This window comes from Bos taurus, chromosome 4 (genome assembly GCF_002263795.3).
Source record: "Bos taurus isolate L1 Dominette 01449 registration number 42190680 breed Hereford chromosome 4, ARS-UCD2.0, whole genome shotgun sequence".
Lineage (NCBI taxonomy): Eukaryota > Metazoa > Chordata > Mammalia > Artiodactyla > Bovidae > Bos > Bos taurus.
In genome coordinates this window covers 61,916,826-61,944,557 of record NC_037331.1, presented here as the reverse complement: position 1 = coordinate 61,944,557, position 27,732 = coordinate 61,916,826, and the positions used below count along the sequence as shown (strand labels likewise).

At 36.0% G+C, this 27,732-nt stretch overlaps 1 protein-coding gene across 1 annotated transcript in view; it reads right to left on the bottom strand.

Annotated features, from left to right (window-relative positions):
• Positions 1-3,756: 3,756 nt before the first annotated feature.
• DPY19L2 (dpy-19 like 2) overlaps positions 3,757-27,732 on the bottom strand; it is a 90,045-nt gene continuing 66,069 nt past the window's right edge. Inside the window, 6 exon segments of the mRNA NM_001206782.1 lie at positions 3,757-3,907; positions 5,637-5,762; positions 6,905-7,004; positions 13,409-13,583; positions 14,504-14,623; positions 24,337-24,361. Of these exon segments, the coding sequence (NP_001193711.1) occupies positions 3,757-3,907; positions 5,637-5,762; positions 6,905-7,004; positions 13,409-13,583; positions 14,504-14,623; positions 24,337-24,361 (697 nt within the window).

The following is a 27,732-nucleotide window of genomic DNA, read 5'->3' as shown; positions in this document are numbered from 1 at the left end:
GAATTCATGGCAGTGTTCTATACATATCTTATATATTGTACTATGATATCCACGTAGTCGCAAAAGTGGAAACAGCTAAATAATGGTTAAGATACAAATATCTGTGCATATATTTATATACAAAATAGGGCATTATGGAGCCATTAAAAACAGTTTGTATGTAACACTTCCATATTTATTACATGAAGAACAAAAGATAAAACTGTTTACATTAAAACAACAAAAACTTATGCCTAAAGGCTGGAAGAAAACAATGAGATATTAATAATGTCTTGGTGAACATTTTCCCCTTTTAAATTTTGTTTTTTTCAAAACTAATTTTCCATAATGAGTTTGTATGGCTTGTATAATACAAACATATAAAATATAAGCATAGTTTTATTATTAAAATTAACATGAAAAGTGAAGTGAAAGTCACTCAGTCATGTCCAACTCTTTTTGATATATAGTCCATGGAATTTCCCAGGCCAGAATACTGGAGTGGGTACACATTTCCTTCTCCAGGAGATCTTCCCAACCCAGGGGTTGAACCCAGGTCTCCTGCATTGCAGGTGGATTCTTTACCAGCTGAGCTACCAGGGAATCCCCCATGAAAAGTATTCAATGATTTTTGATGTAGTGTTCTTAGCAGCAAAAGACTAGCATATAACACACATATTATTCACTGAAGCTGTATATCAGCTTCTGACAACTTGATGGTGGAGGGAATTGCTGAACTTGTGCACAACTCACTTTTATCATGGTTTCAAGTAAGTGTGCAAAACTATGACCATAGGAAACTAAGGAAAATGCTTCCTTGCACTGAGGAAAAATCTACCCATTACTCAACGAACAGCATTCATGCATATTTTTTTTAGATTTCCAAAGAACAGATAATAAAATGTACACAGACAAGAATGTAATGACCTAATTTATATTAAAAAAGTAAGCAGTAGTCGAGTATTCTTACTTACAGACACTAAAGAAAAGTAGGACTATTTGCATTAGTATATGAACCTATTTACTGGGAAGGAATGGAGACACAGATGTAAAGAACAGACTTGTGGCCACAGTGCGGGGAGGAGAGAGTGGGGTGAGTGGAGAAAGTAGCATCGACACATATACACTGGCATGTGGAACACAGATGGCTGGTGCTAAGTTCCTGTATAATACAGGAAGCCCAGCCAGGCACTCTGTAACGACCTAGAGGGGTGGGAGTTGGGAATGGGAGGGAGGCTCAGGAAGGAGGCTCAAGAGGGAGGTGATATATGTATAATTATGGCTGATTTGCATTGTTGTATGGCAGAAACTATCATAATACTGTAAAGCAATTTCCCTCCAACTAAAGAATAACATTTTTTTTTTTAAAGTAGGACTATTTGGAATTCTGAGACAACACACCAGGTAACACGGTATTACAGAACCGGTTGGTGGGTAAGGGAGAAAGAGTAAATGGGCTAACAATTGTCAATTGTCGAGGGCCTGAATGTGCTCTAACACATCATCTCACCAATCCTCAAAATGACTCTGCCAAGTAGGTAGTGTGAGTCTCCTTTTTTGTTAAGTTTTGTTAAGTTTTCAGAGTAGAGCCACATAGCCACGAATAGTGCCTGACATACAATCAGTGTTCAAGAAATATCTTTTCGATGGATGGTAGGTAATATACCTAGTAAATGAAAGTTATCAGGATTCATACTGAGATCCACCTGGTTACAAAGCCACACTATTTCCTCCATAGTACATTGCCTTTCGTGTGAGACTACACAGAATTGATTTAAAATGGTTAAAAAAACACTATCAATGTAAACATGGTCAGGAAACCATGATTTCTACTTTTATATCAGAGTGATTTCAATTTCCAAATGGGTTTTAGTAAAGAATGAAGAAAGACAGAAAACACATGCCAGGATCTTCAAGGGCTTTTTTAATTTAAAACACATATAGCACGTGAAAATAACATAAATTCACATTAATACATTATATTTATATGAAATATGTTTTAGTTAATCCAACTCATCCATTTTTGTTGCTACATTCTAGCAATTTCTTTTAAATGTTGCTTATGAAAATACTATCCAAAATGTGCTACTTTAATTTCATTAATTTTAGGTGTTGTAGCTCTTTTATCTCACATTTATACCAAATGAAATATTTGAAAATGCTAAAATAATGCTTTCTTAGTGGCTTTGCATCCTGTATTAAAATATTTTACAACTATAAAAGTTGAAAATAATTTTATTGATTCCCTATATATAAATCCATGTAAATATACTTGTACTGCATATTTTATTAATTGATAAAGTTCTTTAAAAATTCTACCAACTTCTTTAGAATAGTTCCTATGAAAGCATCATCCAAAATATATTTCAATTTTTGTGTTAGGTGTTCTATCTCCTTTACTTCTTTGCCCCATACTTAGATCAAAACAAAGTATCTGAAATGTGAATATAAATACAATTTTATATTCCTAGCTGTTCTGTATCTTGTATTAAAATATTTTACAATTATAATAAAAGTTGAAAAATAATTTATTGGTTTTCCGGTATATGTACTTTTCTACCTACAATAAATGAACTAATCTATGGGATTAAGTCATTTTGCTATCTCAAACACAGAGAGGGCCAAAAACAAGGGAATTACAAACATTCCAAGATTATTAAAGTAGATGCACATTAAAATACTACAGATATGGCATATTCAACATCTATCAATCAGAGACAGTGTTTAACTTTCCACTTGGCAACCATATTTTCTAGAGAACTACCACTTTTCAAAGCATTACTGTTGGATAGGTTTTATACTGGAAGAGAGGATCTATAAAACATTACTGTCCTCATCCAAAACCAAAACTAAATAAGGACTTAAAACATATTATTAAAAAAGATGGTGACTGGGGTAAAAATGACTATGACCAATGAGCTACAGGACTTCAAGATGAAAATGCCTTTGCTTCTTCAAATTTTATTTGATAAAGTTAACTGGATTTTCTTTTCTGATAATGCTTAAGCCCTAAATTTGACTGTGTACTATAACAATTTTACTTGGATAGTAAAAGAAAAAAAAAAAACCCACTGTATTCTAAAAGACAGATTAATAATCTGCTGAACTTAAATTGAGAACTGATCAGTGGAAAATATCTGGCTGGATAAATAAATTTAAAAAGACTGAAAACATTGCAAAATAAGCTGTTTTGAAAAAAACTTGAAATGATTAAAAAAAAAGTTGTTAAAAGCTATTAAAGATCTTTCCTGAGGGCTACTAAAGGCAAAAACAACCTTAATAGACACATGGTTACAAACAAATTTCCTCACAAAGACAGAGGTTGTGATCAGTAGCAGGATCTTAGGGAAGTGTCATTTCAGAAACTGCATTAGTCTCTTCTAAGTGTTTTAAAGAGTTTGAGTTGGTACATCCTAGAACTAGAGAAAATTAGAAGCAATTCGCCTCGTTGGATACAAAAGGACTTATATATTCTTGATTTATTCAATTTCATTGTTCTCTTACATATATTTTTCTTCTTTAAAACTTTAAGATGAACATTTATTTATGGAATATGAAATGATTTACTCATTTATATGACAAGTTTAATAAGGCTGACATTCAATGGAAAACAATGAAATAATTTACCTTTTAGAAATTAGAAAAACTTTAAATCATTTTTCCTATCTTGTTTTTAAGGGTCCCTTATTAAAGCTTGTGATTTTTATTAATGTAAATAAACTAAAGTGATTGTTTTTGTGCACCTCTTTGCACCACAGTGTAACGGGCAGTCTTTTCTCAATTAACTTTTAACACTCTGTACATACTATTCTGAAACACTGTGGTGAAGTATGGCCTTGCATCCTTGAGCAAGACGCTACATAAGGGAGGGTTAGCTGAGTTAGAAGGGTCTTCCACATCCCAAATTTCAAGCATACTGCAACCAGGCCTGAAAAAATAAGCAAATATATATATTAAAAATGCATTCATATCTAGAAGAACTATAATTATAAAATATCTCAGATTTTTAGAGACTAACATTTAATAAATTAAAGATCTTAGTACATTTCAAAAAACATGTTTAAAATTTAGAGATATTAATAATAAAATGAAATTATGCTATATTCTTATATTCCAGTTAACCAAATAACCAATATATGATTGAATCAAATAATAAGAGCTCAATGTAATTCAGAAACATATATTTAAAAATCCACCTTCAAAGTGAAATATAAATGAGTATATGTTCTAAGCGGTACTGCCATCCAAATATAATACCCGTTTACTGTAAAATGAGACAAATTAAAGCAAAGTTAATAGTTAATCTAATTCCTGATGAATTACCTACTTCATATTCTTGAACTTAAATTTTGAGTTAAATTAGCATGATAACATATAAAGTCCAAAGCAGGAAAGAGAAGCTCTTCTGCCACTGTTACTCCCCTCAACTCTTCCCTTTCTGAGTGGACTGAATGAGATATTTCTCACTAGAGAATAACCCTGCATGGGAATCATTACAGGGAAGAAGTCAGACAAAATCAGTCTATATTGAGGTATAATTTACATACAATAAAATTCACCCAGTTTATGTGTAAATTTTCATAAGCATGGGTAAACGTGTATGTGTGTGAACACCATCATAATCATAAGACAGAAAATTTCCATCATCTCAACGAGTTCCCTTGTACTCTTTTATAGTCAATCCCCTCCCTGAAACATCAGCCTAGGTAAGTACTGATCTTCCTTCCACACTATAGTGTTGCCTTTATAGAATATGCTAGAAAATACATATTTAGCATATGCTACACACATGGCTACTCAAGTGGTAAATTTTTATCCTTTCTACTTCAACCTTTCTTTCATGTATTTGTACTTAAAATGCATCTTCCTGTAAGGAAGGACATAGATGGGTTTTGCTTTTATATTCAGTCTCAATCTCTGACATTTGATTGGAGTGTTTAGTCCCCACTCACATTTGCAAGTACTGATATACTTCTTCCTATACATTATTTATTAGATTTTAAAATTAGATACAAAAATTGGCTACGAAAATCTCAAAAATTAGCTCTTCAAAAGTCTAATATAGCCAATTCCTAATTATTCATAGGAGAAATGAAAATTCTTAATGTTAAGATTAATACAACTAAGGATTTTTTAAATCAAGGAGACTAAACAAAGGCCTGATGATATTCATTACACATCTCAGAATTTGATGTATTTTTTAGGTATTCAAAATTTAGAAATTTAAAACTGTTAATTAGAAACATTTTATTATGTCCTTCTGAGTTATGTGAAACTTTTCTTATATGTCTTATAAAGCCAATGTAAATCAGCTGTAGTAGCAGAATGCTAGTATCTCACTTTGCTATAAATTCAAATCTGTATTTTAGATATCTAATAAAAGTTTTAAAAACTTGAAAATTATGGAAAAAAGCAACATTCAGATGTTAAAATTGAAAGAATTAGGATAGCAAAATACACTATCATTTCTGAAATCACATTATGCTTAAATAGTATATAATTCCATGCAAGAATTTTAAATAAAACGCCAAGATAACAATTTTAATGGAATTAATTTAAAATAAGAAATTTTAAAGAATCATGACTGCTGTAATGAAGTAAAACATTCATTGCTTTAAAATATACCATATATCATAGAGCATAGGGCTCATACTCACTTAGTTCTCACAACACACCATGCCTCTTCTAAAATGTAGTAATTTACATGTAACTCCACCAACTTATCTCTCACTTCTTTTGCAGATTTTCGACTATATGCGGAGTAAACTATTTTTGTCCGAGCTCTTTAAATTCAAACAAGTAAAAAATGTGTCTAAATAAGTGATAACAGAGTTGACTAAAGAAATTTTGTTACCAAATTAAAACCCCAATGCTTACTGGATGGAGCACTGATTATACATGATCCCAAACAGCATGAATTATTTGGGGATAGAAATTTCCACATTTTACTTACATTTTAAATGTTCTAAAACTTACAGAAATTTGAATTTTTCAGGTACTGATTATCAGTGTATAAGCCAGTTTAGAGTCTAGAGATAGGTAGCAGTATAATAGTTCAGAATATAAAATTAGCTTTGCATAATTAATAAAATAACTAATCTGGAAGAAACTCAGATAGAGGCTAAATATAGTGAAAATACAGATTTCAGTAGATAATTTCATTTAGAGAAGGTCTGAAAGACATATGAGTTGAAGCTAATGTAGTAAATAGAATAATTAGACAATGAGCATCTACAGTAGTAGTCAGGTAGAGAAAGTACCCTAACAGAAGCTTGAGAAACAGGAATGTTGACCAAAATATGGTAGACAGATGATTTAGTTCTAAATGGGAGTTTTTATAAAATCCTAAGTAAATGATCAATTATACATTAGACTTTTCTTAAGAGTTCAAACATACAGAATGCCCAATCTTCAAAGCCAAACATAAAACTTTAATTTAAAATATTACCTTTAACAATAAACCAAGGTCACATTACAAGGAAAAGATTATCCAATTACTAGGATGATTAAAATAATTTTTAAAAGTCACTTAAGGAAAACAAAACTTTCAGATTTCAGTGGAAAATAGGGTTCCCATAATCAACTAATAAAAGAGCATTAAAGCATTTAACATAGGGGACTTCATAAACTCTTTTTATCCGTGAAAAAAAGGCTAATCATTGGCTACCAGTAAGATCAAGAGTGGTTTCTTGATCTAGTTTTTACTTTGAGCAAAATTCAGTTTTGCTTTTTTCAGTTTTCAGCCATTTATTAAGGTTGCTTTAACAGGTACATGTTGTAATTTCTGAATTGTTACTACTTTTTAACTTCTAGAATGAACATGAGGATGAAAGAATGTGTGTGTGTAGATAAACATTTTCCCCATTCCTACGAGTCAGCAGAAGTCCCTGGTGTGTCTGGCTGTAGTACTCTGTCAGTTGCCCACCTCAAGTCTGCATCCTCATAATGTGGGTGATTCACAATGGGGTGAAGAGTGGAAAGCTTGACACTTGCCATTGTAGGCATGGCACCAGCAAAAACAGCATCTGGAAAACAAGATTATATTTCTTAACAACATGTTTTAAAGAAAACCAAAAGTTACTCATCTGTAATATTTGAACCCAGTTAAGAAAGATGTGCTGTGCTTAGTTGCTCAGTCATGTCCAACTCTTTCCGACCCCATGGACTGTAGCCTACCAGTGGACAGAGGTCCATGGGATTTTTCTGGCAAGAATACCAGAGTAGCTCGTCATTTCCTCCTCCAGGGGATCTTCCCAACCCAGGAATCGAACTTAGGTCTCCTACATCGCAGGCAGATTCTTCACCATCTGAGCCACCAGGGGAGCCTGGGAATACTGGTGTGGGTAGCCTATCCCTTCTCCAGAGGATCTTCCCAACCCAGGAATCAAACCAGGCTCTCCTGCATTGCAGGCGGATTCTTTACCAGAAGAGCTACCAGGGAAGCCCAAGAAAGATGAAGTACAGTTAAAATAATAATCATTGATAGCATTCTTTTTTTTTCACTTAATATTTACTGATGGTCTACATAATAATAGCCAACTTTGTTAAATGTTATCTTGGTGCCATACACTTGGTGATTATACAATTTAACTTGCACAGCTTTGGGGGTGGGTTCTATGTTATTCCTGTTTTGTAGATTAGGAAGCCAAGAGACAGCAAAGCAATTAGCCCTAGACAGCACAGCTAGGAACTCTCAGGGCCCATCCTCTCAGCCACTTCACTAGAGCACACTGCCCTGTTCAAGTGCTATACTAACAGACAGCACTACAAAGACGGGACTGGAAAGAATTGTAAAATTTCATATCTTGTTCCAACAGTCTGAAGTTCTAGGAACTAGAAGACTTATAAAGGGCAAGTCTCATGGTACATGTTTTAAAGTGAGTTTCATGGGTTATGAACTGTAGTCCTGAGAACTTGACAGATGAAGGCATTGTTTTCTTCCCTCAGATCACTTTTAAATATTCATAACTAAGCCTTGACTTTATAAATACATTTCATCAAACCATTTCATTACATGTTAGTAGTACTTTCTGGAATAATACCATGTATAAATCCATTGCTTTGTGGTTGTAACTAGTGATACACCAAAATCTACTGTGTGGCTTCAGTTTTAGTTGTATTTCTTGAGAGACAAAAAGACCAAATGAAAGAAATAAATATGATTTATTAGAATCATATAATAAATGATTATATAACTATGAAGATCATTATCACTTTTAATCAGCAAAGTAAAACCACCAATAAGAACTAGGCATATTACTCAGATCTACTGGAAATAATTGAATATTTATTTTCAAATATTATTAACCATTCTAAATGTAACTTTGAATGAATTTGTTGTTGCTCTTCAGTCGCTCAGTCATGTCCAACTCTTTGCAACCCCACAGCCTGCAGCACACCAGCTTCCCTGTCCTTCACCATCTCCCAGAGCTTGCTCAAACTCATGTCCATTGAGTCGGTGATGCCATCTAACCATCTCATCCTCTGTCATCCCCTTCTCCTCTTGCCTTCAATCTTTCCCAGCACCAGGGTCTTTTCCAATGAGTTAGTTCTTTGCATAAGGTGGCCAAAGTACTGAAACTTCAGCTTCAGCATCAGTCCTTCCAATGAATATTCAGGATTGATTTCCTTTAGAATTGACTGGTTTGATCTCCTGGCCAACTCTCAAGAGTCTTCTCCAACATCACAGTTCAAAAGTATCAGTTCTTCGGCACTCAGCTTTCTTTATGGTCCAGCTCTCACATCCATATATGACTACTGGAAAAACCATAGCTTTGACTAGATAGACCTTTGTCCGCAAAGTAATGTCTCTGCTTTTTAATACGTTGTCTAGGTCTGTTGTAGCTTTTCTTCCAAGGAGAAAGCGTCTTTTAATTTCATGGCTGCAGTCACCATCTGCAGTGATTTTGGAACCCAAGAAAATAAAAGTCTGTCACTGTTTCCATTGTTTCCCATCTATTTGCCATGCTTGGATACCACGATTTTCATTTTTTCTACTCTGAGTTTTAAGCCAACTTTTTCACTCTTCTCTATCACCTTCATCAAAAGGCTTGTTAGTTCCTTTTTGCTTTCTGTCACAAGGGTGGTGTTATCTGCATATCTGAGGTTATTGATATTTCTTCCAGCAATCTTGATTCCATCTTGCACTTCATCTGGCCCAGCATTTTGCATGATGTGCTCTGCTGCAAAGTCACTTCAGTCGTGTCCGACTCTGTGCGACCCCATAGACGGCAGCCCATCAGGCCCCACCATCCCTGGGATTCTCCAGGCAAGAACACTGGAGTGGGTTGCCATTTTCTCCTCCAATGCATGAAAGTGCAAAGTGAAAGTGAAGTCACTCAGTCATGTCCGACTCTTAGCGACCCCATGGACTGCAGCCTAGCAGGCTCCCCCGTCCATGGGATTTTCCAGGCAAGAGTACTGGAGTGGGTTGCCATTGCCTTCTTTGATGATGTGCTCTACATATAAGTTAAATAAGCAAGGTGAAAATATACAGCTTTCACGTACTCCTTTCCCAATTTAGAACCAGTCCATTGCTCCATGTCCAATTCTCACTGCTACTTCTTGACCTGCATACAGGTTTCTCAGGAGGCAGGTTAGGTGGTTTAGTATTCTTATCTCTTGAAGAATTTTCCATATTTTGTTGTGGTCCACACAGTCAAAGGCTTTATTTAGTGTGGTCAATGAAGCAGAAGATGCCTTTCTGGACTTCTTCTGCTTTTTCTATGATCCAATGGATGTTGGCAATTTGATCTCTGGTTCCTCTGTCTTTTCGAAATCCAGCTTGAACATCTGGAAGTTCTCAGTTAATGAAGCCTAGTCTGGAGAATTTTGAGCATTACTTTGCTAGCAGGTGAGATGAGTGCAATTGTGCGGTACTTTGAGCATTCTTTGGCATTGCCTTTCTTTGGGACTGGAATGAAAACTGACCTTTTCCAGTGCTTTGGCCACTGCTGAGTTTTCCAAATTTACTGGCATATTGAGTGCAGCACTTTCACAGCATCATCTTTTAGGATTTGAAATAGCTCAACTGGAATTCCATCACCTCCACTAGCTTTGTTTATTGTCATGCTTCCTAAGACCTACTTGACTTTGCATTCCAGGATGTCTGGCTCTAGGCAAGTGATCACACCATCCTGATTATCTGGGTCAATAAGATCTTTTTTGTACAGTTATGTGTATTCTTGCCACCTCCTCTCAATATCTTCTGCTTCTGTTAGGTACATACCATTTCTGTCCTTTATCGAGCCCATCTTTGCATGAAATGTTCCCTTGGTATCTCTAATTTTCTTGAAGAGATCTCTAGTCTTTCCCATTCTATTGTTTTCCTTTGTTTCTTTGCATTGTTCACTTAGGAAGGCTTTCTTATCTCTCCCTGCTACTCTTTGGAACTCTGCATTCAGATGAGTGTATCTTTCCTTTTTTCCTTTGCCTTTCACTTCTCTTTTTTTCTCAGTTATTTGTAAGGCCTCCTCAGACAACCATTTTGTCTTTTTGCATTTCTTTTTTTTGGACATGGTTTCCATCACCACCTCCTGTACAATGTTATGAAACTCTGTCCATAGTGCTTCAGGCACTCTATCAGAACTAATCTCTTGAATCCATTTGTCACATCCACTGTATAATTGTAGGGATTTGATTTAGGTCATATCTGAATGGCCTAGTGGTTTTCCCTACTTTCTTCAATTTAAGTCTGAATTTGGCAATAGGGAGTTCATGATCTGAGCCACAATCAGCTCCTGGTCTTGTTTTTCTGACTGTATAGAGCTTCTCCATCTTTGGCTGCAAAGACTATAATCAATCTGATTTCAGTACTGGCCATCTGGTGGTGTCTATGTGTAGAGCTGTCTCTTCTGTGTTGGAAGACTGTATATGCATTCTCTTGGCAAAAGTCTATTAGCCTTTGCCCTGCTTTATTTTGTACTCCAAGGCCAAATTTGCCTGTTATTCCAGGTATCCCTTGATTTCCTACTTTTGCATTCCAGTCTCCTGTGATGAAAAGGATATCTTTTTTGGTGTTAGTTCTAGAAGGTCTTGTAGGTCTTCACAGATCATTCAACTTCAGCTTCCCTGGCATTAGTGGTTGCTGCATAGACTTAGATTACTGTGATATTGAATGGTTTGCTTTGGAAACAAACAGAGATCATTCTGTTGCTTTTGAGATTACACCCAAGTACTGCATTTTGGACTCTTTTGTTGACAATGAGGGCAATTACATTTCTTCTAAGGGATTTATATCTCTTCATATGCCTGCAGTCCATGGGGTCGCTGGGAATCAGGCACGACTGAGCAACTTCGCTTTCACTTTTCACTTTCATGCATTGGAGAAGGAGATGGCACCCCACTCCTGTATTCTTGCCTGGAGAATCCCATGGACGGAGGAGCCTGGTAGGCTACCGTCTATGGGGTCGCGCAGAGTTGGACACGACTGAAGTGACTTAGCAGCAGCAGCATATGCCTTAAATTAAAAAACATATAAATAAACTGAAGTAAACATATCTTTATTACTGTAAGATTCAATAATTAATGATGAAAAGCTCTTAGTCAGGAGTAATTTTGTTCCTGGCAACTTCTGGAGACATTTTTGGTTACCACACTGTTACGGGAGAGGTGCTACTGACATCTGATTGGTAGAAGAAAGGAATGCTGCTAATGCTGCTAAATATTATTCTGCCAGTGTAAAGGGTAGCCCCAAATTTCAAAGTTGAGAAACTCTGGGCTAGAGGGACCCAAGCTCAGAACTAGGGTCATCCAGAACAAACTAGGGAAGCCTGTCCAGCAAGAACTGGAACCACGGAGAAGAAACCGTCTATGAAACAGAGGGAAAGGGAGAAATACTCCTTAGCTGCTTCTTTCCTCTTGGGAGTAAGGCATCAAATATGAGCATGACAGGGAAACCACAGGATCTTTTCTATAATATATTTAAATCTCCAATTAGCCTACTGCATGTATTAGAAAAAAGTATCCCTTCTGATCTGACAGAACCTCACTAATACATGACTTGTGAGTGGACCACAGGCTGGATTACAGTTCCCTCTTGTCCTCTCAACTGAGCACCTTTGTGCTGTGTACAAACTATGCAAAGCTACATGGTAGACCTGAATGTAAGCTCTAGTCTCACCCTAATTATAGAATCTCAAGCTTCGTTTAATAAAACCTGTGGTAACCATGAGAGAACTCATAATACAGAGATGAGAAAAATTGGTAGGATCAAAGAAGAGGCAAAAATGATGTAAGAGTTTGTGGGAAATCTCTCAGAAGGGTAAGTTTGCTAAACATAGGCTTTCTTTGCCAAGAACCCAAGACAAACACTGGAACAAAGATGCAAGCAAACATGAAAAGAACAGATACCTTTTAAAGCTTTGGAAAAACAGCTGTAAGTGGTGAGGGGTGAGAGAGATTAAAAGCAGTAACTACCTTGTACTTTATAGGGAAAAAATAAAGGATTAGTTCAAAAATTCTGATTAAACTAGCCTGGAAGCTCTAAGACTCAGAGTCTAAGTGATGAGGCATTGTCACTGTCATCCTTTGAAAGACACAGACCAAATATTTGAGTTGAAGTTTATAAGAGTTTACCTTAATGATAGCTAAATAGTAGAATGATGACTATCAAATAGGAGATAAGAGGAAAGTGGCTCAAAGAGTCACAGAATAAATTTAAATAAATCACAGTGAAGAAATTAAGCCAGAAAAAACTGTCTCGGACAGGACTATAGAATAGTTGCAGAAAATAGCATAGAATATATTCATTCTCTGGAAAGGTATTTAAAAATGAAGTAAATATCAATCTGCTTGAGGTGGTCTTAGATAAAGACTGTAAGAAAAGAAAAACTAAAAAAATATTTTAAACTATTTAAAAGTAGCATGTATAATCATCTTTTCGAGATGAGTTAGTGAAAAAACCCAAATGTCCAAGATTTTAACCCTTCTGTATGTGATTGATTTTATAGACATGAAGCAGAGGGTATGCACTGGCGGAAGTAATGGGAAGGGTATTGTTAACCTCCCCACAGTCAAAACTGGTTTCTCCAGTCGCCTGTCACACAGTGCAAAAGTTTGTCATTTATTAAAGGCTTTTTACTTTGAAGTGTCACTGTTATGATACAGTAATAATCTCAGAGTTATAGCATATAACTTGTGAACAATTATTAACTCTAGATATCAATTAAAATTCTTTTTGACAGGTATCCAGGAGGGGTTTAAAGAGGACACAAAGTTTCCTTTTGGAAATTTGATTTGATGAATGCTGCAATTAACACACTAAAAATGTGTGAAGGTATAAATGCATGTGTTTTTTTAAATTGCATATATACACACATACATATATGAAATGACAACTATACAATATACACAAATGTATAACAACATATAATGTGTATAAGTGTATGTGTGTGTGCTAGCTAGACATATAATCAAAACAGCTACATACCTGGCCTGGTATTGTATTTGATCCACTGTATCAGTTCTTCCTGGGGCAAATTATTAAATTCTCCTATTATGCTCCATTGATTATGGAGGTTTGCATAACCTTGTATTGACATTACTGTTACAAGACTGAGGATAACAGGCATAAAACGAACTCTGCAAAAAATCCAGCCAAAGAGCTGAAATGAAAGAAACCATTTATTTATCATTCTTATATGAACAGTGCTATTGGGTCAGTAATATATTCTCACCTTTCTACCTAAATCAAGATGGATTACCATTTGATACTAATAATATACAGAATATAATAATTATCTATTGTTTAAAACCTGCAAATATTTTAGAATTATATGATCCAGTTAAAAATGGAGCTTACTTTCCTCTTGAAAGAATTAAAGAAGAAATACCTGATCCTTCCAGGACAGATGTACAACCAGGAGTTAAGGTTAACAAATCATAATTCTGACATATCCTCGAACTAAATCCTATAATATCTGGATGTCTTTTATGGACATCTTGAATATCTAGGGAAACACCATTAGTACTGACAATTTTTATCCTCTCAGGAATTTAAGTATTATGATATTCTAAGGCAAAACATTTATAATCAAGACCAAGTAAGGGGTCTCTAGAAGTAACTTGGTCCCAAAATTCTAGCTACTTTATCTAGCTGTCTTGCATATGAGCTACAGTAACAGAACCTTAGAAACTGACAATTTTTCCACAGATTATCCAAGCCCAACAGGACAATACTAGAACAATTGCACTGCATCTTCTCTAGTATTACAAGAGCACTTGAGGATAGTTTTGATGGGCCATGAAACTGTTACACTTACCTGAATTTCAAAAACTATATTAGTGAGAATACTGATAGAGGGGAAAGTCACAGAATTATCAGCTAAAGTCTAGGAATAAATTTCAAAGCTACTTGAATTTGCTTTTCTTATGCTATAATGAATCACAAACTAGTACTTTAAATCACTTAAGACAAAAAAACACCAAGTGCTTTTATGTTTTAGATTAGTGACCAAAACCATGATTAACTACATTGTAGTTGCTATAGTGTTATAGAGTAGTTATAAAAGAATGAATACCTTACCCGCCGAGAACATATCAGGGAAGCCATAACACACATATGAGGTGTCAAAAAGAGCTTCAGTCTCATAATTAAAATGGCAAGGGGAGTAAATGCAAACAACTGCAATGTGTGAAAAATTATCTATAAAAACAAAAACAAAAATTAATTTTCACTTCATATTTTAAAATTAGTATATGTACAATAAAGTATATTAAAACTATTGGTATTCACTAGGACAAGGATCTTTTAACTCAGTAATACATCTATTAATATTCGTTCATTCATTCAACAAAGATTTATCAAATGCCTGCTATATGCCAGGTACTGTTGTGAGTGCTGGATACAGTAGGGTGCTAAAACACCACTGAGCAATTCCTGTCCTCAGGAGACTCACATTTTAGTACATTTAGTAAGGAGAGACAGAAAATAAACAGACATATCAAATAACAAAACCTATTAAACAGTCTTTCATAAAGTGGTAAGCATAATGGAAAAGGAAGTAGAGCTGAAAAGGAGACTGAAGTGCAGGGTGTGGTGTGAGGTCACAGGCAGAAGTTGCAAGTGTACTTAGGATCATCAGAGTGGAACTCCTTAAAGGTGGTATTTGAGCAAGGCCCTATACCAGGTGAGAAAGGGAATCACAGAGACTTAAAAAAATGGGGTGCTTCAAAAATTTGTGATATGTAGTCAGCAACAAAAATTGTAACACAATCTAGGTTATTTTAGAAGTAGTGGAATTGTATAAATATTTGCACTAATCAGTAGGACACCCCATTTTGACTAAGATGGAGTTTCACTGAGCTAAGTTTTCAAACAAAACTTTTCTAATAGACATATTCATAAAATATCAACAAACTCCTCAGTACATAAATGGACAAAGAATTAATACAAGTAAAATTAACTAACTATTCATGTTCTAAACCACTAATATTAAAACAAGGTAAATAGTAAAAATAATATTTTCATCTATAAAATTGACAAATATTAAATGAATATTGAGTATTAGAGAGGATGCCATGAAACCACACACTGTAATAACTGGTATATGTTTGTAATTTAGTAATATTTATCAAGATCCTAGAAAAGAGCCAACCTTGGCTAGGGTCTAGCCAAGACCCTAGAACCAAACCAACCTAAATTTTGGTTCTAGGCATTAAAGGGAATAATCAAAACATAAAAATACTTCTATAAAGATGGTAACTTAAGTGAGTTTTTCACACCAGAAATAGAAACAAACTAAATGAACAATATAGAAGACTAAGTAAATTATTGCATTTTCACATGTGAAAAGTAAAGTGTTAGTTCCTCAGCTGTGTCTGACTCTTTGCAACCCCATGTACTGTAGCCCCCCAGGCTCCTCTGTCCATGAGATTCTCCAGGCAAGAATACTGGAGTGGGTTTCCATTCCCTTCTCCAGGGGATCTTCCCAATGCAGTAATCAAACCCAGGTTTCCTGCATTTCCTGCATTGTAGGCAGATTCTTTACCATCTGAGCTACCAGAGAAGCTCCACTATCACATGTTATATAGACATTAATATATTGGAAGACTAATGGTGTGGAACAGTTTTCAAAAACAAAGATCATGGCATCTGGTCTCATCACTTCATAGCAAGTATATGGGGGAGAAAATGGAAACAGTGACAGACTTTATTTTTGGGGGGGCTCAAAAATCACTGCAGATGGTGACTACAGCCATGAAATTAAAAGGCGCTTGCTCCTTGCAAAAAAAGCCATGGCAAACCTAGACAGCATATTAAAAAGCATAGCCATCACTTTGCCAACAAAGGTCCATATAGTCAAAGCTATGGTTTTTCCAGTAATCATGTACAGATGTGACAGGTGGACCAAAAAGAAGGCCGAATGCTGAAGAATTGATGCTTTTCAACTGTGGTGCTGAAAAAGATGCTTGAGAGTCCCTTGGACAGGAAGGCAATCAAACCAGTCCATCCTAAAGGAAATCAATCCTGAATATTCTTTGAAAGGACTGATACTGAAGCTTCAATACTTTGGCCACCTGACGCAAAGAACCGACTCACTGGAAAAGACCCTGATACTAGGAAAGATTGAAGGCAGGAGGACAAGAGGATGACAGAGTATGAGATGGTTGGATGGCATCACCAACTCGATGGATATGAGTTTGAGCAAGCTTTGGGAGATGGTAAAGGATAGGGAAGTCTGGCGTACTGCAGTCCATGGGGTTGCAGAGTCTGACACTCTGTCTAGTCAAGGCTGTGGTTTTTCCAGTGGTCATGTTTGGATGTGAGAGTTGGACTATAAAGAAAGCTGAGCGCTAAAGAATTGATGCTTTTGAACTGTGGTGTTGGAGAAGACTCTTGAGAGTCCCTTGGACTGCAAGGAGATCCAACCAGTCCATCCTAAAGGAGATCAGTCCTGGGTGTTCATTGGAAGGACTGATGTTGAAGCTGAAACTCCAATACTTTGGCCACCTGATACAGAAGAGCTGACTCATCTGAAAAGACCCTGATGCTGGGAAAGATTGAGGGCAGGAGGAGAAGGGGATGTCAAAGGATGAGATGGTTGGATGGCATTACCAACTCAACGGACATGGGTTTGGGTGAACTCCGGCAGTTGGTGATGTACAGGGAGGCCTGGCGTGCTGCGGTTCATGGGGTCACAAAGAGTTGGACACGACTGAGCGACTGAACTGAACTGAGATGTCCATCGGCAGACAAATGGATAAGAAAGCTGTGGTATGGTGAAAGAAATCAAAGAGGACACTAATAGATGGAGAAATATACCATGTTCATGGATTGGAAGAATCAATATAGTGAAAATGAGAATACTACCCAAAGCAATTTATAGATTCAATGCAATCCCTATCAAGCTACCAACGGTTTTCTTCACAGAGCTAGAAAAAATAATTTCACAATTTGTATGGAAATACAAAAAACCTCGAATAGCCAAAGCTATCTTGAGAAAGAAGAATGGAACTGGAGGAATCAACCTGCCTGACTTCAGGCTCTACTACAAAGCCACAGTCATCAAGACAGTACGGTACTGGCACAAAGACAGAAATATAGATGAATGGAACAAAATAGAAAGCCCAGAGATAAATCCAAGCACATATGGACACCTTATCTTTGAAAAAGGAGGCAAGAACATACAATGGATTAAAGACAATCTCTTTAACAAGTGGTGCTGGGAAAACTGGTCAACCACTTGTAAAAGAATGAAACTAGAACACTTTCTAACACCATACACAAAAATAAACTCAAAATGGATTAAAGATCTAAACGTAAGACCAGAAACTATAAAACTCCTAGAGGAGAACATAGGCAAAATTACTCTCCGACATACACCAGAGTAGGATCCTCTAAGACCCACCTCCCAGAATATTGGAAATAAAAGCAAAAATAAACAAATGGGATCTAATTAAACTTAAAAGCTTCTGCACAACAAAGGAAACTATTAGCAAGGTGAAAAGACAGCCTTCAGAATGGGAGAAAATAATAGCAAATGAAGCAACTGACAAACAACTAATCTCAAAAATATACAAGCAACTCCTACAGCTCAACTCCAGAAAAATAAATGACCCAATCAAAAAATGGGCCAAAGAACTAAATAGACATTTCTCCAAAGAAGACATACAGATGGCTAACAAACACATGAAAAGACGCTCAACATCACTCATTATCAGAGAAATGCAAATCAAAACCACTATGAGGTACCATTTCACGCCAGCCAGAATGGCTGCGATCCAAAAGTCTACAAGCAATAAATGCTGGCGAGGGTGTGGAGAAAAGGGAACCCTCTTACACTGTTGGTGGGAATGCAAACTAGTACAGCCACTATGGAGAACAGTGTGGATATTCCTTAAAAAACTGGAAATAGAACTGCCTTATGACCCAGCAATCCCACTGCTGGGCATACACACTGAGGAAACCAGAAGGGAAAGAGACACGTGTACCCCAATGTTCATCGAAGCACTGTTTATAATAGCCAGGACATGGAAGCAACCTAGATGTCCATCAGCAGATGAATGGATAAGAAAGCTGTGGCACATATACACAATGCAGTATTACTCAGCCATTAAAAAGAATACATTTGAATCAGTTCTAATGAGGTGGATGAAACTGGAGCCTATATACAGAGCGAAGTAAGGCAGAAAGAAAAACACCAATACAGTATACTAACACATATATATGGAATTTAGAAAGATGGTAACTATGATACTATATATGAGACAGCAAAAGAGACACAGGTGTAAAGAACAGATTGTTGGACTCTGTGGGAGAAGGCGAGAGTGGGATGATTTGAGAGAATAGCATTGAAACATGTCATATGTGAAATAGGTTGCCAGTCCAGGTTTGATGCATGAGGCAGGGTGCTCAGGGCTGGTACACTGGGATGTCCCTGAAGGATGGGATGGGGAGGGAGGTGGGAGGTAGGGTCAGGATAGGGAACACATGTACACCCATGGCTGATTCATGTGAATGTATGGCAAAAACCACCACAATATTGTAATTAGCCTCCAATTAAAATAAAAATAAAACAGAATGACAAAAAGTGTACCTAAAGCTATTTTTTTCATTTTAAAATGATGTTTAAAAACTGAAATTTTTAATTTTTTAAAATAATTCTTGAACCCAAGTTTGGAATGTGGAAAATTTATTTCAAAATCAACCCTTCATTTTCCTTAGTCGACTCACCCTTGAACAAAATCTGAATCATGCTTTGGAGAAAGAAAACCTACACATTTCACACCCAAATAGCTCCTTTTTTGGAGGGCCACTAAATCACAGATTGGTAGATTATGTGAGCCATCTACTTTAATCAACTACCCAAAACAGGGATCACTTCTATAAATCTATGAACAGAATATTCACCATTCCCAGGATAGGAATATGCCATAGGAGTACCTATTACAAAGACAGATGCTGTATATATGTGAGAAAATCTTTTCTAAAACTGAACTAGTGTTTTCCTGTAACTTCCACACCTATTGGTGCATCTCAGTTCTCAATTATCTAAAAACTGTAATTATGATTTTGCACTATTAACTTATGCTTTCTCTCCAAACAACAAACTATTCAACAATATAGTTCTATTAATCTGTGAATACAGAAGTGTACGGATTCCCAAAATATATTACTCAATACCAGTTTCTCAAAAGAAGTAATTTCTCCCCCAAATTCTGGATCACTTCAGTTTTTCAACTGAATAGCTCCAAATAAGTTGTATGTTATGACATATGCCTTCAGCTGTATGTCATATAAAGCCCTCTGGCTATAACAGAAAAACTTTGTTTATAATATAAAACACAAAATAAAATGGACTTAAATATAAAGGATCTAATATAAAGTAATCACAAAATATAATAAATTAGGGACTAGACAAAAGTGAAGGCTGATGCAATACTGACTGTCATGCTCAAAATGAGGTATGAGTAGGTCAAAAGAATATTCAGGAGTTAATTATTCTAAATGTTATCTCTCCCTAGCCCATCTTTTCACAAGTTCTTCACAGTATTATGATATTCTGGAACTAAATATTGTTTCTAAATCTCTTTCTTTTTCTTTCCTGTGAATTACTATGTATTCCTTCATTAATTTCTAAGCTCGTAACATAGAACAGCTGGCTAAAACTAACTAATATGATGGAACAAATAAAACACAAATACATTAAATTATGAGTAAAAAATCACAATAGACTCCACTAATCTAACAAACTTTAATAATATCATGACAGTAGGGAGGTGACCCAGGGGTTCATTTAGTGAGTTGAGATTTGCAGACTGTCCCTGATTCAGAGGGTTGGCACAAAGCAAGGAACTTAGAACTTACTCCCTGGTGAAAAAAGTATCCTAAGGATTTATTCAAAATCCTCACCTAATTTTGAAACAAGCTGGAATGTACAACCTTTCATTATCATATCACATTCAGAGTTTGTCAACATTTCTGCCTCTCACACCCTGTCATCCCTTAAGGTGAAGGGAAGTCGCTCAGTCATGTCCGACTCTTTGTGACCCCATGGACAGTAGCCAACCAGGCTCCTCCATCCGTGGGATTTCCAGGTAAGAATACTGGAGTGGGTTGCCATTTCCTTCTCCAGGGGATATTCCCGACCCAGGAATCGAACCCGGGTCTCCCGCATTGTAGGCAGACACTTTACCATCTGAGCCACCAGGGAAGTCAAGGTGAAAACAGTTCCATCCCAAACCAAAGAGATTTATCAAGTGTGAGTCACAAGTGGGAGTAGGATTAGGTGCCAGGAAGACACAAGACTTCACATTGGTACTGCCCAGAAAGCTATCATCTCCTTCTATAAGATCTACTATTTTTAGAAATTTAAATCTGTTTATGTATTAGGAGTTTAACATACCCACTTTAGTTTAAAAAAAATTAGAGATTTTCTATCACTGTCCTCTTTTTGGTCAGCTTGACTTATAACTGCCTTTCAAAAAAAAAAAAATATATAATCTTCTTTACTGCCAACAGACTAAAGTATTTAAAACTCAGATCTGACCACACCATCTCCAACTTCACAACAAGGTCCTGATAACGTCCAGCTTCTTTGCATACAAAGCTCCCACAGTCTAATGCTGCTTACTTTTCCCACCTTGTCATTTTTATCCATCAGCAACACTGATTTGCCTTATATCTATGGATAAATTTGGAAAACTCAGCCGTAGCCACAGAAAGGCAATGCCAACAAATGTTCAAACTACCGCACAATTGCATTCATCTCACATACTACCAAAGTAATACTCAAAATTTTCCAAGGTAGACCTTAACAGTATGTGAATGAGAACTTCCAGATATTCAAGCTGGATTTACAAAAGGCAGAGGAACAAGAGATCAAATTGCCAATATCTGTCGGATCACTGAAAAAGCCTAAGTCGAGAAAAACATCTATTTCTGCTTTATCGACTATGCCAAAGCCTTTGACTGTGTGGATCACAATAAACTGTGGAAAATTCTGAAAGAGATGGCAATACCAGACCACCTAACCTGCCTCCTGAGAAACCTGCATGCAAGTAAAGAAGCAACAGTTAGAACAGGACATGAACAACAGACTGGTTCCAAACTTGGAAAGGAGTACATCGAGTTGTATATTGTCACCCTACTTATTTAACTTATATGCAGAGTACATCATGCAAAATGCCACCCTGGATGAAGCACAAGCTGGAATCAAGACTGCAGGGAGAAATATCAATAACCTCAGATATGAAGATGACATCACCCTTATGGCAGAAAGCAAAGAGAACTAAAGAGCCTCTTGATGAAAGTGAAAGAGGAAAGTGAAAAAGTTGGTTTAAAACTCATCATTCAGAAAACTAAGCTCATGGCATCCATTCCCATCACTTCATGGCAACTAGATGGGGAAAAAATGAAAACAATGAGAGACTTTATTTTCTTGGGCTCTAAAATCACTGCAGATGGTGACTGCAGCCATAAAATTAAAGGACATTTGGTCCTCGGAAGAAAAGCTATGACAAACATAGACAGCATATTAAAAAACAGAGACGTTACTTTGCCAACAAAGGTCTGTCTAGTCAAAGCTATGGTTTTTCTAGTAGTCACGTATGGATGTGAGAGCTGGACCATAAAGAAAGCTGAGTGCCAAAGAACTGATATTTTTGAACTGTGATGTTGAAGAAGACTCTTAAGAGTCGTCCAGGAGATCAAACCAGTCAATCCTAAAGGAAATAAGTCCTGAATATTCACTGGAAGGACTGATGCTGAAGCTGAAGCTTCAATACTTTTGCCACCTGATGTGAAGAACCAACTCATTGGAAAAGGCCCTGGGAAAGATTGACGGCAGGAGGAGAAGGGAACAACAGAGGATGGGATGGTTGCATGACATCACTGACTCAATGGACATGAGTTTGAGCAAGCTCTGGGAGTTGGTGATGGACAGGGAAGGCTGGCCTGCTGCAGTCCATGGAGTCACAAAGAGTTGGACACAACTGAGTCACTGAACTGAGCTAAACCAGATAAATTCATTACCTTCTGTCTTCCTTGCACATGTGCATCCTTTGTCTTCAGCTAGCTATTCCTCTATATATATTTTAAAAACCTTTCTCCAACTACCACATCCCCTCCACACAGATTTAATCACTTCTTCTGTACTACTTTTATATCTCCCTTTGTCATTTCACATATACTTATATGTTCTCGTTTTTTCCTTCTACTATATACCTTCATTTCCATAGAAGTAGAAACTTGGTGTATAGTAGGCACATAATAAAGATTGAATGGATAAATATACAGAATTAACACAAAAGAGAAAAGTGGGCAAAATAAGAATAAATGGAGAAATGAATGACAATGAGAAGGTAGCAAACTAATGTGAAAAAGGGAGGCAGAAACTTAAGGAATACTTATGGAATTAGGTGGTTGCAGAGTGAATGACAAACAGCATAGATTTTGTTGCTACACTGCCTGGATTCATAGTACTTGGCTCTACAAAGCTCAGCTCACTCTAGCTTTCTGACTTTAGGCAAGTTACTGACCATCTCTTTTCAACATTTTTTTTTTTAATCTGTGAAATAAAAACTAATAGTATTTACATCAGTGAGTTGTTGTGAGAATGAAAGTATAAAAGTAAGTAAATAACTACCCTCCCCAACCAAAATACCTGGCACATAGGAAGCAGAAAGTGCTGACCACCCCTCTAGGAGCGCTGGAAACGGATTGGCAGTGGATAAATGGAAGATTTACTGCAAATTTGCTGTGAGACCTTAGGTGAACTGTTTCATTTCTCCAGGTCTCCAGTTCTTGGCAGAGACTCTTTGCTTTTATTCCTAGAAACACAGCAAGATTCTACTTCCCAACTTCCCTGGCAGTCAGGTGTGGCCATATGTCTGAGTTCTGGCTGTGAGCAGGAAGCGATATTTGTCTCTTTTCCAGGGGTAGCTCTTACAAAGCCTCCACTATGCAGTGTTCTTTTTTCTTTGTTGGCTTGTACAAATCAAGCCTGAAAACCACATGTTAAAGATGGCAGAACCATAGGTGGAAGGAATCTGGGTCCCTGAAACACTGCTTGTTGGAGAACTACCTGCTAATCTGAAACTCTGGCTTTAACTTTATGTGAGCAAAGAATTAAACTTCCACTGAGTTAAGTCATTTTGATGTTATCATTTATCTTTAACAGCTAATATCATTTAATTAACATGATTTTCTTATTTGCAAAGTGGGAATAATATTATGAGACTCAAACAGCACAGTACATGGCACATAGTAACTATTCAAAACATATTGTTTATCATCATAAGCTATTCCTATTAAGTTCACAATCAGTGGTCCTTTCATGTAAATTTGACCTGTCCCTTAAGACTCAAAGTTCTATTACTTAGGAAATCATATTTCTAGCCCATGCTATTTTTTCTCTTACCGCAGAACAATTTAGCACCATAAAAAAAAGACTATCCTGTTTTGTTCTCCATTGAAAAATTAGATGTATCTGAGAGCAGGAACACTGCTATACTATCTGGTTTATCCTATAACACTGCTAAGATTATAACTGATTGAACATCAAGTCTGTGTGTGGCAAAGTCACCAGTCACGGTACCTACCCTGATGGCCCATAGCTGATTGGCTCAGCAGGCTAGAAATTAATGTTTATTATTGTTGAATGAATGAATGAATGAAGGTAATTTAATTTAATTATACTCAGTGGTCATAAATCAGCTTTCTGGTTGTCAAGTCCTTACCACTCTTCAAAATTGAGAGCAGCTTAAAAAGTGGGAAGATCAGCAGAAATTTACTATCAGTATTGAACCACTTTAGCACTGCTGATGGTACACCTGCAGCAAGGTTATACCTTTGTGAATATCCTTGAACTTAAATATAATACACAAATCTAGCAGAGATTAAAATGAAAGCTTTACCTCACCATGTTCAAGGAGCTGTTTTCTGGAATAAAACAAAAATATTCTCTATTAACTGACTGTTCATTATACTATGATTATATCAGAATGAACCTCCACTTATTTGTTCTTATATTTTAAATAAATTAATATATAAATAAAGCTGTTAGATAAAAATTACTAAGTTCTACCAAAAAATTACTAAATTAGATAAAAATTACTAAAAACAATGGAAATTTAAAAGGCATGATTTATAGTCATTCTATTTAAAGTATATCAAAATGCTCTTCTTTGGTTAAGACAAAATGGGTTTTACTGATTGCTAAATACTCCCTTTGGAGAAATAAATAATAAAAAGAATATTTATTAAATATTCAATCACATACATATATTATCCTTTAGATAAGCACTGCTGTGACTTTTGAGTTATTTTTATTTTTCACAATTATAAATATGAACATCCTTGCACTTAAAACTCTGTAAGCATCTCTGAGTATTTCCTTAGGATAAATTTCTAGAATAAATTTTTTGGGTAAAGCATATAAATATTTTTAGTTCCACAAAAGTTGTTTTAGAAATTTTCTAAATATTTACGTCTAAAAATTTACTAAAAATTTATGGCATACCTACCGTATTCCAGACACTGTGCAGTGAACACAGTGTGAACAGAACAGATCCTGTTCTTATTCTCCACAGTTTGTGTTAGATTGGGAAGAGGTACAAGACTGCTTATTTTGCTTCCCATTGTAAAGACAATATTTCACTTTTATAACAAAGCTTTGTAGTATAAAAGGCCTTCTCATATGGATTTTGGGTTTGGCAAGAGAAGTAAGACAGTATAAATATGAAAGTATGAAGTATAAGGAAGTTCAGGGGCACACACAGATCCAGAGATTAAAAAAAAAAAAAAAAAGAGTAGTGAGGGGAAGGCCACTGAGAAGAGTACTGAAATCACTCAATTATTTTGCCACCACTGCAGCTCCTTCCTGACTTCTGCAGTCAAGGGTGGAAGTGGGTGTGGATGGATGGGTTCCCACACATCCAGAAACCTGTCAGTCACAACAGAATCCTGTAGTGAGTGATTGCATGTAAGGAAGAGGCCTGGTAGGTAAGTATTATAATCACCAAAGACCCCAACAATAACTATGGATACAAATAAATCTAGTAACTAATTTAGAATATCAGTATACAATCAAATCATGAGAAACAAATAGGATGGAAGAAAAACACCAAGATAAATGAGCAAATGAACTCTCAACAAAGTGTTAATATAAGTAATAAGAGTATTAAATGAAAGTTCCAATTATTATCTTCACAGATGCTTAAGAGAACACTGTATCCATACAAATAAAACAAGCTGTAATAAAAAAGAGCTTTCAGAGATAATTAAAAAAACTAATTTGCCAAATTTAAAACCTTAGAAAAAGGTCAAATAGCAGTGTACACAACTGAAAGTTGTGTTGAAGATGCATTCATGAAATTATGAGGAGAAAAAAGAAATAAAAAATATGATAAATATAATAATAGATGTTCAAAAAAGAGAGGCTAAAGCAAAAGAGAGAGGGAAAGAGAATATCCTTTGAGCTAAAGAAAAATTTGAGTGTTCAGATTAAAATTTCCATGAATAATTATATAAATAGAGCAGAAACTTTATTTAAAGAATAACAGCTGAAAACCTGCAACTCTGGAGAGACATATGGACATTCAAGTACATGAAGCTCATAGGTAACTCCCCACACACACTGCAAATTCACTAGATATAATAAAACTGTCAAAAGCAAAAAATGAACTTCGAAAACAAAAAAAATCATCTCATATAAGGGAACCCCTGTAAGGCTATCAGCAGATTTCTCAACAGAAACCTTGCAAGCCAGGAGAGACTGGGATTCTTAAAAGTGCTCAAATAAAAAAAATCTGCCATCTAAGAATACTTTACCTAGCAAAGCTGTCTTTCAGATGAAGGTGAGAAAGACTTTCCCAGAAAAACAAAGTTGAGGGAGTCATCATCACTAGACCTGCCTTATAAGAAATGCTAAAGAGAGCCCTTCAAGCTGAAATGAAAGAATGCTCATTAGTAACATAAACATACACGAAAGCACAAAATTAGCTAGTAAAAGTAACTATATAGTCAATCTCAGAATACTGTAATACTGTAATAGTGGTGTGTAAATCACTTAACTCTAGTATAAAAAGACTGAAGCATTAAAAAATAAATATAGCTACAATAATTTGCTAACTCATACACAATATAAGGAGATATAGATTGTGACATCAAAAGCATAAAATGGGGACGAGGGAAGTAAAACAGCAGAATTTTTATATATAAATGAAGTTGAGCTGTTATCAGCTTAAAATAGACTCATAACTATAAGATGTATTGATAACCACACAGCAAAAACATGCAACAGATATGCAAAAGATAAAGGAATAAAAGTATACCACTATGAAAATCATCACATGATGAAGAAAGATAGTATGAAAGGAAGACAGACACTACAAAACAGAAAGAAAACAAGATGGCAAAAATAAGCCATCCCTATCTATTAATAACTAAGTATAAATTGATTAAATTCTCTAAAGACAAAGAGTGGCTAAATGGATAAAAAACAAGACCCAATCATGCTGCCTATGAGAGTCGCATTTTAGTTTTAAGGATATGCATGAAGGATACACACTTTTAAGTGAATGGATGACAAAAAATATCCCACTAAAATGGAAGTGAAAAGAAAGCACGGGTGAGCACGGGTGTGTGTGTGTGTGTGTGTGTGTGTGTGTGTGTGTGTGTGTGTAATCAGGAGAATCAGCCTAAGTTGAAAAATGTAACAAGAGGTACAGGATTTCCCAGGATATCCACATCAGGCCTGTTGGAAATTTATCATCAAACCTTTGAGGATGACATGGCACTTTAGATGATCACAAAGATCTAAGATCTTGATAATGTATAAACTTTAGATAAAAAGTCCCTGAGAGGTCTCCTTCCCATCTCTCTTTGTTACTTGCATGTGTCCTCAATAGGTTTCTAATCAGTATACTTTTCCTCTGCAGACACTACACACAGAAAAAGTCCTTCCTGGCATTAAGGGACAGAAAGCTACTGAAACTGGAAAACCTGACTCTCGATCAATGCTGCTTTCAGAGAAAGGTCTTGATCAAAAGGGAGAAAGAAAAAAAAAAAAATGGAAATCTCAATTAAATAGGAGTTGGGAGACAAAAGGGGGGCACTTTCATGCCCTGAAACAATAGAAGAGTCCAACAAGAAGAATAAGGATTCCTCTTCTTTCCTGGCAAGTAGTCAGCCAATGAAAAGCCATGAACTTTTTTGTTTACTATAGCTCTCACAACTTTGTTTTCCCTTCCATAAAAGTGTTCTCTTCTCCTTGCTGTACAGGGACTTGCATGTGGCTCACCATGGTGGTA